The sequence below is a fragment of the Vipera berus genome (genome assembly GCF_964194415.1).
Source record: "Vipera berus genome assembly, chromosome: 2".
Lineage (NCBI taxonomy): Eukaryota > Metazoa > Chordata > Lepidosauria > Squamata > Viperidae > Vipera > Vipera berus.
This window is the reverse complement of record NC_138203.1, coordinates 161,407,605-161,418,951: the sequence shown is the minus strand read 5'-3', so window position 1 is coordinate 161,418,951 and position 11,347 is coordinate 161,407,605. Positions and strand designations below refer to the sequence as shown.

Sequence of the window (11,347 nt, the reverse complement as noted above, 5' to 3'; positions counted from 1 at the left end):
ATAGGAATGGTTATTGTTGGAGAATTAACTAAAAAATCCCCTTTCCTTAGTTACCTGAAATAAATAAAGCATTTTGGGTTCCTTCACCAGTAAGAACACATCTCAAGGGTGATAGGCATACAAAAAACAAAGTCATCCAAACCTGGATCTTTACAAAAACCTTCCTGCCGTGTCTTGTTCAAGGTAGAATAAATCTATTCCAGGAAAAAGGGAAAGGTGTGCATATGTATGTCAAAACCTGTGGGTCAAAGATGTGTCAAAACCTGTCTGTGTAGCCTTGTGGGGGGGGAGACATAGGGGCTCACATAGCCATGGGGTTAGTTGGCCCCATGATAACACATGAGAAATCCTCCCTCCCACCCCGCACCCCCACTGCCTACGTTAACAACTCTTAGTCTCCTCATCCTGGATCTCTCCATCTTTTGCAACTTTATAATGTTGCTTCTGCCAACCTAGCAGTTCGAAAGCATATAAAAATGCAAGTAGAAAAATAGGGACCACTACGGTGGGAAGGTAACAGCATTCCGTGCGCCTTTGGCGTCTAGTCATGCTGGCCACATGACCACGGAGATGTCCTAGGACAAGCGCTGGCTCTTCGGCTTTGAAACGGAGATGAGCACCGGCCCCTAGAGTCGGAAATGACTAGCACGCATGTGCGGGGGAACCTTTACCTTTACTTTAATGTTGTTTTACCTTTTTAATCTTAAATTACTTGGTTTTTATTTTTTATATTATTGATTAAATTGTACACCGCTGGGATCCCCTCTGTGAGGAAGATGGGTGGTTAATAAGATGAGATAGATGGATGGATAGATGGAAAAGAAAGAAAGAAAAAGAGAGAGAAAGAAGAAAGAAAGAAAGAAAGAAAGAAAGAAAGAAAGAAAGAAAGAAAGAAAGAAAGAAAGAAAGAAAGAAAGAAAGAAAGAAAGAAAGAAAGAAAGAAAGAAAGATAAATGGAGTTCTGCAATGGAAGATTATCTCCCTTCTCTCATCCAGAGGTTGGTACCAAGAGAGTACAGGTAAGGTTCTAAGCAAGAGACATAGAGAACTTCTGGAAGATGCAACAATTGTAACAGAGGTGGAGCAGGTAAAAGCCAGCATTGTTATTGGAAGACGCTAGTGAAAGTTCCTGCAGGCAAGATACTTTCCTTGACAGCAGGAATGCTAGAACTGAAGTGGGAGAAGGACAAATCAACAGTTCAACAGCCAAAGGGAGAGTTGAATTCATTAGTCTAGCTCCTCTGATGTTTAGTAGGTGACATCTGGCTGCCAAATCCCCTAGGATGAGGGTGTTTTTTTTTATTCCCAGACAAAGGAGTCCAAGGGTGTGGAATGCAGGGAGGGGGTAGAGAATGAGAGTTGAATCAAGAGAACAGCAGGAGGCACAGTACAGAGTGTTGGCAGCAATGCTCCCTCTGTTAATCCCATTACTCAGCAGCTTATGCACACAGAGTTTAGCATATTGGCTCCCTCCACTGTGACTTCTGTTCCCAACTACTATTGCTAGGTGATGCCCTCCCCCTTTTTTATAGTGGCTAATTAAATGCAAAGGCTTGGAACACAAACAAGAGGTGCTGTCTAGATGTAACTATCCATTTTAAATAGAGGAACGGGACAGGATGTAAGAGCAACAGCCTCACTAGCAATTTTAGCATATGTTGAATTGGCCATCTTTTATTGGCTCTCTTTCCTCCCCAGCCCCACCCCCAAAATGGAATAAATGTTGCTTACATAAATTGTCAGGGTGTGGCTGCTTGATTTTATAGTATTCTGATGAGCAAGTGATGAGTAAAATACAAATATTGAATTTGGCACAATTGGTAAGTCATCATTTCCTTTCCATTTCCCAACCAAAGAGAGGTTATGCAAAGCAATACTGACTTTATCCAGGAATAGTTGAAAAAAATGCCCTAAACTGTGGCACAGATGATTAGCTATCAATGAAGATCTTGATAAAATGAACAAAACATCTGGAATTATCAGATTTTAATTGCTCAGGAACATTTGAATGTGTAAAGAAGCAGATGGATGTCAAAAAAAGTTAATTACAAAAGAATAATGGACAGTTCAAGGCTGTACCCTTAATATTTTTAAAAGCGATACTGGTAACAAGATCGATGCAAACAGATTAAGGGGCAGAGGACAATAGCAAGTAATATGTTTGCCCTCTTGAGCTATTTGTAAAAATAATGTGATATAAATAAATAAACCTAGAACTGATTAAAGAAACACTGAAGGCATAGGAAGAAATAGGATTATTAATCTTAGAAATGGGTAGAGCATCTCCATGGTGAAGAAATCAAAGAAAGGACAAGAACAGTTATACTAAAGAAATTTGGGGTTATCAGGAGCAAAATTCCAAAATTGTAAGTTGTTGAATTTTATTAATATTATTTTGACAAAAGACGCGAAAAACATACATTTCAGTTTAGATAGGACTCAAAGAAGAAATTGTTAAATTTCATTGCAGTGTCAGATGGATTTTTTTATCCACCTGTGTGTCCTTCCCAAGAATAGGCAGATGTGAATGCTTGATGGTGTTAAAGATATCATTATTCCCAGTAAAGCTGCCTTTTGCAATTGACTGACAGTGATTTTGTCAATGTCAATGGTGATCAAGTGGTACTCTAGTAGTTTCGGGATTGCACCCAAAGCACTACTTTGCTTTCTTTTGCCACTGTTGTTCCACTTCTACTTGCAGCTCTTTATATTTTTTCCATTTTCTCTTCTGTTCTGCTCTCTCCAGGTATTGGCACATCCACTATCCAGACTTTTTTGTCTTTCTTATTGAAAATTGTTGTCTGGAGTGTTATGTGGCAGGTGCCTTTCTGAATTCTAAACCCTTAGAGCACTGTAGCTTCTTCATTTTCTCTATTGTATGGTCCCACCAGTTCTTGCTTGCATTATTGTTGTTATAAAAGTTGATGAAGCATAGGTTGCTCACTTTTAAATATAAAGAATTCCAAAATTACTTTCGGGAATCCAAAACAATAGTAGAAAGAGCAATAGTTTACATTTATTATAAAAGTATATAAAGAAAACTTAATACTGTGAACCTAGATATAAACCAAGTCCTACACTTGATTCTAAAAAATCCAGGAGCAAGTGAACTTTCCTGCCGTTCCTTCCATAAACCACACCCCGATTCAGCAGCTTCCTCTTTCTCCAAATTATGTGCCTTAACCTGCCCAGGCAAAGAAATCCAAAGGTTTTGTACTTTTATGGGATAAAAAGAGCATGCAGTAGGAAAGGCAGCTTTAATCTGTCAATCAGAATCAGTATCTTCAAGTATAAACAGATTCATTTTAAAGAGCATTTTATTTATTTATTTATTGATTTGATTTGATTTGTATACCCCCCTTCTCCCGAAGGACTCAGGGCGGTGAACAGGGACATAAATATCAAAATGCCCAAATACAGAAATTGAAAACAAATTAAACCCTAGTGCCCAAATGCAGAAGATAAATTACATTAAAATAATAATTAAAACAATACCCATCAGACCAGGCCGGATTGTTCAAACAGACAGGTTTTTAGGTCGCGTCGGAAGGAGCGAAGGTCAGGAGCCATCCGGAGCTCAACCGGTAAACGGTTCCACAGGTCAGGCGCACCCACAGAGAACGCCCTCCCCCTGGGGGTCACCAGACGGCATTCTCCGAACGGCGGAACCCTGAGAAGGCCCTCTCTGTGGGAGCGCACTGGGCGGAGGGAAGTTGATGCTGGTCGCAGGTGCTCCCTAAGGTACTCCGGATCCATGCCATGTAGGGCTTTGTAGGTCATAACCAGTACCTTGAATCTCACCCGGAAGGCAACTGGAAGCCAATGCAGCTCACGGAGCAGAGGTGTAATATGGGAGTATCGGGAGACCCCCAACACAACTCGCGCGGCTGCATTCTGCACCAGTTGGAGCTTCCGAGTGGTTCTCAAGGGCAGCCCCATGTAGAGAGCGTTGCAGTGACTGTACGTAAGGCATCATGGTCTAGATAGGGCCGCAACTGGCGCACCAGGCGTAACTGGGCGAAGGTTCCCCTAGTCACAGTTAATATATGATCTTCTAAAGAGAGCTGTGAATCTAGGAGAACTCCCAAGTTGCGAGCTCTATCTACGGGAGGTAATAACTCACCTCCCATAGTGAGAGATGAAATGATCTGAGTTTCCTGAGTTGCTGGCACGTACAGCCACTCCGTCCTGTCAGGGTTGAGCCGAAGCCTGTTCCTCCCCATCCAGACCCGGACCGCCTCCAGACAACGGGACATCACATCGAGGGCATCACTGGGGTGGTTTGGGGTTGAAATGAAAAGCTGGGTATCATCAGCATACTGATGATACCCAACTCCAAAGCCGCGAATGATCTCACCCAGAGGTTTCATATAGACGTTGAACAGGAGAGGCGAGAGGACCGACCCCTGAGGAACTCCACAAACGAGAGGCCTCGAGGTCGATCTCTGTCCCCCTGCCAACACCGACTGCGAACGTCCCAGGAGGTAGGAGAACCACTGAAGAACCGTGCCTCCCACTCCCAATCCTCTGAGACGCTGCAGCAAGATACCATGGTCGATGGTATCAAAAGCCGCTGAGAGATCTAGTATGACTAGGACAGAGGAACAACCTCTGTCCCGAGCCCTCCAGAGATCATTCACCAGGGCGACCAATGCCGTCTCCGTGCTGTGCCCGGGCCTGAAACCCGATTGGTCCGGGCCCAGATAGTCAGTTTCCTCCAGGACCGAAGGGAGCTGATGCGCCACCACACTCTCAACAACCTTAGCAAGAAAGCGAATGTTGGAGACCAGATGAAAGTTGTTTAATACAGCTGGGTCCAAGGTAGGTTTCTTGAGGAGAGGTCTCACCACCGCTTCTTTCAAGATGCCTCCACATTTGGCATGTTCAATCAGATTAAGACTCTGAATTCTAATTGTGCCTTAGGCATCAAAGCTAGCTGGGTGACCTTGGGCCAATCACTTTCTCAGCCCAACCCACCTTATAGGGTTGTTGTTGTGGGGAAAATGGGAGAATGGTATGTTGAATAAAAATCTAATTAATTTAAAATAAAGAACAGATGGAATGATTTTCTGTATACTCCAAGCATCCCCAATGAAGTTGTGGAAAAACATGATTTTGTAGTGAAAGGTTTTGCACATCCTCATTGTAATATATGGCATTTGGATGAATGTGCAAATTTAGTTCCTAAAAGATTTTAAGCTTTTGTGTCACCATAATTCAGTCTCAGAAAAGTGAGACCAAGTTCATTGTTACAAGCTGGAGGGAAAGGAAGGATGTAGGCGAAGCCTTGCAAATTGCATTGTTGCTGACCCTTTTGTCTGCCTCCAGCACTTGCTTTCTGCCTAGTCCTCACTACCAACACACTAGGGAATTCAACTTTTACCAAATCTTGAGTCTATTTTACAAGATATTGGAAAAAGTACAATAACCAGGTATAGAAACAGGGAACTTAAGGGTAGTGGAAGGCCTTGGAAATATATCCAATGGTTCCCTGGGCTGATTTTTTCCTTAAGACATACTGGCATGTTGAAAAGCTTACTTGTGTCTGCTTAAAGGGGCTTCAAAAGAAATCCTCCTAAAGGGAGAATTTCCAAATTTTATCTGTACCAATTGTGCTGTTATTTCCTTTAGTGTAATTTTTACCTAACAATATTACGGTATTTTATGCAGTATATCGCATATTTGAACAATTTTTTTTCCTTTTAAAGCCTATTTCTTAAGTGATTTATATGGAGCTAATAAGGGACACGGTGGCTCAGTGGGTTAGGACGCTGAGGCAGTCTGGCGGGTCGAATCCATAGTGCCGCGTAAGAGTGAGCACCTGTTACTCATCCCAGCTTCTGCCAACCTAGCAGTTCGAAAGCATGTAAAAATGCAAGTAGAAAAATAGGGACCACTACGGTGGGAAGGTAACTGCACTGGCTCTTCGGCTTTGAAACAGAGATGAGCACCGGCCCCTAGCACGCATGTGTGGGGGAACCTTTTACCTTTACCTTAACTTCTCAAAGCTGGTAATATTTTATCAAATTCTTTAAATTTAGCTTTAGATTTCTGTAGATCTACAAAATCCAATAGTTTTAGCTTAAGTTCAATGCAAATATTCAATTGTCCAGAATAAGAATTCTCACTCTAATCCAATTGAAATATATTTGGCCTCTGGAAAATGTAGTTACAATTATGGAACTATCATCTGAGAAAACTAATGAAATTAGAATTCTCTTATGTTCTGAAGTCTGTTACCAACTTCTTTGATCAGTGAAGTATTTAATAACATGAAGCCCTTAAGTTTGTAATCCAACTTTTTAGGGATGACACTTCATTCACCTTAGCACTGAAAACATATATTGTGGATAACCAGAAATGTTTAATGATGCAGGAGCTCTACGGTAGGACCCATCAACCATAGCCTAGCTTACCAAAATTGATCTTTTCAATTTCAATGATTTCTGTGCAATAATTTTGTAAGTCTTTGATGACAATTTAATTGCAGCCATGCTAGTTACAAATTTTGTGACTTGCCAAATGAAGGCATTGTGTAGAATTTATCAAAGCGAAAACAGGCATTACAGTAAATAATCTCCCTTACGACAATGCACATTTCGTTTACTGCAGCGCTTTTATTTTCCTTTCACAATGAAGTGTTGGGCATTACAATTCTCAACTTCAGGATGACTTACAAATTTTGGTTTTCTACTGTCATGTGACAACATTAAGGCAACGTACAAAAATCTTACATAAATTAAACCTGATGATTAAATTTACAGGTGTCAATGCCAACATTAGAGCAACTCAAGTTGAACAATGTTTTGCCCAGTGATGTCTTGCTGGATCATAGGTGGGCAAGGAAAGAAAAACAGGTTCATAAGGCTTGGACACAATACATTTCCAATCCTGTTAGGAACAGTGGCAAGACAAAAATGGCCATCCTTTTCACAAACTCTTGCCAGCCTCAACAATAAAGACATGGAATTCTTAGCGCTTTGTGTAGTGAAGTCTGGTCTTTTGCTACCCTGTACAGATCTAGGCTCAAGACTTCATTGCAACATAGCTGGTTACGCTGAGACTACTATCCCAGGCAATTAAACCTTATGTTCGTCAACACTATCTGTACTGTGTCCTAGGCCAGATGTGTATAGGGTAGTTACACTGCTATGTACAAAGGGAACTTTAGTTCATTCAAGGGTCTTATCTGCAACAGGAAGCTATCCTCACAAGGTTATTGGAGACAGACTTCCCAATGACAAATGTTTGAAGAGAAGGCTTATTCCAGTTTCATGAGGCTAGCATGAGGCGTATATATTTGCCCAGGCAAATTTATACTGGTGAAAAAATGCAGTAAAAACTGCACATTTGCCATAGTCTTTTTAGAAGCATTTACGATGGACAATGGATGGGCCAGACTCATCATATTCTTGCTTGCTGATCCACATCTGCTGGAAGGTAGAGAGAGATGCAAGAATGGATCCACCAATCCAGACAGAGTATTTGCGCTCAGGAGGAGCAATAATCTGGAATAGAAGAAGACAAAGGAGTTAAAAGAGTATTTCATAGATTATTCGACCATTATTAAAAACAGCTCCAAAGCTTTAAAAGTAATACCAAGAACCTGCCCTAGGCATTTTGATGCTGTTACCCTCACCTTGATCTTCATTGTGCTGGGAGCCAGTGCTGTGATTTCCTTCTGCATTCTGTCTGCAATTCCAGGATACATCGTGGTACCACCAGACAATACTGTGTTGGCATATAGGTCCTTTCTGATATCCACATCACATTTCATGATAGAATTGAACGTAGTCTCATGAATGCCACAGGACTCCATACCTAGAAGAAAACACCCATGATTGCATTCGTATGCCAAAATATTTTTTAACTCAATTTGTTCATTTATTCAAGTGTGACTAACCATTGTTTCTATTATCTCAAATGCTTACCTAAGAAAGAAGGCTGGAAAAGGGCTTCAGGACACCTAAACCTCTCATTTCCAATTGTGATCACCTGGCCATCAGGCAATTCATAGCTCTTTTCCAAGGAGGAAGAGGAAGCGGCAGTAGCCATCTCCTGCTCGAAGTCCAAGGCAACATAGCACAACTTCTCCTTTATGTCACGGACAATTTCTCTTTCAGCTGTGGTGGTAAAGCTGTAGCCTCTTTCTGTCAGAATCTTCATGAGGTAGTCTGTTAGGTCACGGCCAGCCAAATCAAGTCGCAAGATGGCATGAGGGAGAGCATAACCCTCATAGATGGGCACAGTGTGTGTGACACCATCACCAGAGTCCATTACAATACCAGTGGTACGACCAGAAGCATACAGGGACAACACAGCCTGGATGGCCACATACATGGCTGGAGTGTTGAATGTCTCGAACATGATCTAAAACAAAAAGAAAGCAATTATTAAATAATGAGCAGTTTTACTCACTACTGCACACCCATGCTGACATGCAAAGTATTTGATGTGAGGAGAAACCAAAGGAAAGCAAGCAGAAATACAACTGAAACCTGAGAGACTTGAAGGAAGGAAATGCCAGGAGAGTACAGAACCCTGAAAATAACCAAAAAAGAGAAGCTGTAATCTGAAAGAAATGGATGGAATGGATGGAAATCACAGATGCAAAAAGATGTACCAATGCTGTACCTGTGTCATTTTCTCTCTGTTGGCCTTAGGATTCAAAGGAGCTTCTGTAAGCAGTACTGGGTGTTCTTCGGGGGCAACACGAAGCTCATTGTAAAAAGTATGATGCCAAATTTTCTCCATATCATCCCAGTTGGTGACAATTCCATGTTCAATGGGATACTTCAGGGTCAAGATACCTCTCTTGCTTTGAGCCTCGTCTCCCACATAACTGTCTTTCTGTCCCATACCAACCATAACGCCCTAAAAAAAAAGGGAGAAATGAATTAGCACATTATAAATAAAAGGCAGGTCCGTTTTTCAATAAACTTAGTATCTTTGTTATTTGGTAACTTACCTGGTGGCGCGGGCGTCCAACAATTGAGGGAAACACAGCCCGAGGAGCATCATCTCCAGCAAAGCCTGCTTTGCACATTCCAGAACCATTGTCAATGACAAGTGCTGCAATTTCTTCTTCCATTTTGCAGATCTGCATTCAATAAAAAAGAACGTTTAGCAACTGTGATTTGTTCCATCACTGCAGCAATAATCTTACATCATCAACAATCAGTGCTTAACTGACTACCGCTTTTTACCACTAGAGGCTGCTCTGAATGCCTTTATGTCTGGAACCCCACCCACTCGTGATTTCCACCATGGCTTAACACTTTACCCTCTTTCATTTAACTTCCACTGCAGAATTAGCAAGTCCTAGTTCCTGTTCTGAGCTCTGCCACCAAAAAACACCACAGTCCTCTAGGCTTATCTATTAGTATCGCATGAACTTCAATAAGAACCGCCTTTAAAGCAGGCATTAAGATTCTTGTTCAACCTACCATAGTAAAACTCTCCCAAAAGTTCTGAATTTAAATTCCCAACACCAGTCCAATGTGTAGACAAGGGAGCTTTCTCCTTTCACACAGAAGGCTGTTCTCTTTCTCTTCCCCCCCAAGCAAATTTTGTGGTATTCATACCGTGAAAAGCTTCCATTGTACCATACCATTTAACATGCCATTAGGGCATCCTATCTGAAAGGCAAGCCACCTTCAGTGCTGACACGGCTCCCAGGAAACCCAATTCCGATCTCACACCTTAATCAAGACCGTAACGTTTCACAGGCTATCCTATCTTCGGCTAAATAATCAGGCATTGCTCCCTACAGGTACGGAGGTGTGTCAGCCCGGCGCGTGCACTGTAACGCCGGCCAAGAGACACACAATACTACTTCTTTTAAAATGTGGTTTTAAAATGCCCTGTAAACCGCCCTGAGTCCTTCGGGAAAGGGCGGTATATAAATCTAACAAAATCTAAATCTAAATCTTCACGAACGCCATTCAAACCCTGACCCCGCCTCATTTTCCAGGCACCTTCCCTCAAAAGTCCTCCCTTCCTCCCTCGAAAAATGAGCGAACCTCGGTTCTCTCCCCTCACACGTTGTTCTTCTTCGCGAGAGATTTCCCCCCCTCGTTTCCCGCCCGATGACGTCAACGAGCAAAACCAGCCAACCGCATCGGAACGGCTTGTTACCAGGCAAACAACTCCGCCCCCTCCCGGCTCACCCCATTCAAAGAACCGTTACGCCCACGAACCGGGAGCTCGCGCCCAAAGAGACCCCCCCCCCCGGAGACCGCTCCTGCCTCTTTCCCCGCCTCAAGAAACCAGAACGGAAAGCGCCTTTTTTTAACGGCTCTCGACCACAGACACTGGATCGGGATCCCAGAAAATTTTTAGTAATAAATTGCCCCTTCTCCTCCCCGGCGATTAAATGAGGAACGTTGCAAGCCAGACGCCGAAGTTAGAAGCCAACGGCGAAGGCAGCCAGATGATCGCACCTACCTGTTAAAAGCGGCAGAAGCTTTCAGAAGGCAAAAAAAAGGGGGGGAAATATTCGATGCTGCTAGATCCGCTGCCGCCGGCTGAGTGAGACCGTCCCAACGCCAGCCCCGCCCCTTTTATACCCAGGGGGAGCCGGCCCCCTCTCGCCGGCTGAGAACATCGCCATATATGGAGATCTTTCAGAAGTGCGGGTTGCCATTGGCTGATGGGGGCCGGGCCACGTGGGGCAGACGAAGGCGGCTTGGCAACGCCTCTCTGAACCCCGGAATCTGGATGAGCCGCGGCGGGTTGTGGGGGGGGGGAGAGAGAGGGGCGCTCCTCGACCCCTTCGCCGCAGCCCCTCCGTTTGCAGGCGAGGAAGGCGGCGCTGAAGGGGTTCGGGGCAGGGGCGCCCCAATAAACGAGCCGGCCCTGTGCCAAGGAAGGAAACGGGCGTTTCAGGAGTCACTGCATCATTCCCGAAGCTTCCAGGGGGTGTATTGGGGTACCCGGAGGTCGAAGCGTTCCAGTACTTCAGGGGTAGGTAGCGGGATGCCCCCAGATGTTTGTAGTTTGATTTCTCACTATCCCTTGCCGTGGCCCGTTTTCTGGAAGTGATGGGCGTACAAAACATCTGGAGAGTACCACTTTGCCAAGCCCCTATCTACCTTATTGCATTTGGGGGGGGCTTCCTGTGGCCTGATTACTGGCCACTCAATGAGGGAACTGCAGTGCCAACAGATCTCTTTTACACACACACACAAACACGCGGAAATACACACATGCAGGATATCATAAGGGGAACCAGGATCGCACACGAATCGTAATTTGGGGCGAGTGCTTTTGGAATGTGGTACTTGGCTATCATGAAGCAGAAGTACTCACGTGGCAGTTGGTTTTAGTGAAGCATCTGAGACTTTAA

General features: G+C 43.6%; 1 protein-coding gene across 1 annotated transcript; it reads right to left on the bottom strand.

The window, feature by feature from the left end:
- Window positions 1-6,597: 6,597 nt before the first annotated feature.
- On the bottom strand, window positions 6,598-10,543 carry ACTG1 (actin gamma 1). Its single transcript, XM_081320930.1, has 6 exons — window positions 10,447-10,543; window positions 8,969-9,100; window positions 8,635-8,874; window positions 7,932-8,370; window positions 7,640-7,821; window positions 6,598-7,508 (listed from the first exon to the last, which is right to left on the bottom strand). Exons 2-6 carry the CDS (start codon window positions 9,089-9,091, stop codon window positions 7,365-7,367), a joined length of 1,128 nt encoding a protein of 375 aa, XP_081177056.1. The 5' UTR covers window positions 9,092-9,100; window positions 10,447-10,543; the 3' UTR covers window positions 6,598-7,364.
- Between the last annotated feature and the right edge of the window lie 804 nt (window positions 10,544-11,347).

Bases quoted from the DNA above. Each gene is read 5' to 3' on its own strand.
- ACTG1 (XM_081320930.1), bottom strand. From the start codon at position 9,091: ATGGAAGAAGAAATTGCAGCACTTGTCATTGACAATGGTTCTGGAATG. The intron at 8,875-8,968 runs GTAAGTTACCAA...CTTTTTTTTTAG, and splicing joins TTGGACGCCCGCGCCACCAG to GGCGTTATGGTTGGTATGGG. The intron at 8,371-8,634 runs GTACAGCATTGG...TTTTTGTTTTAG, and splicing joins ACAGAGAGAAAATGACACAG to ATCATGTTCGAGACATTCAA.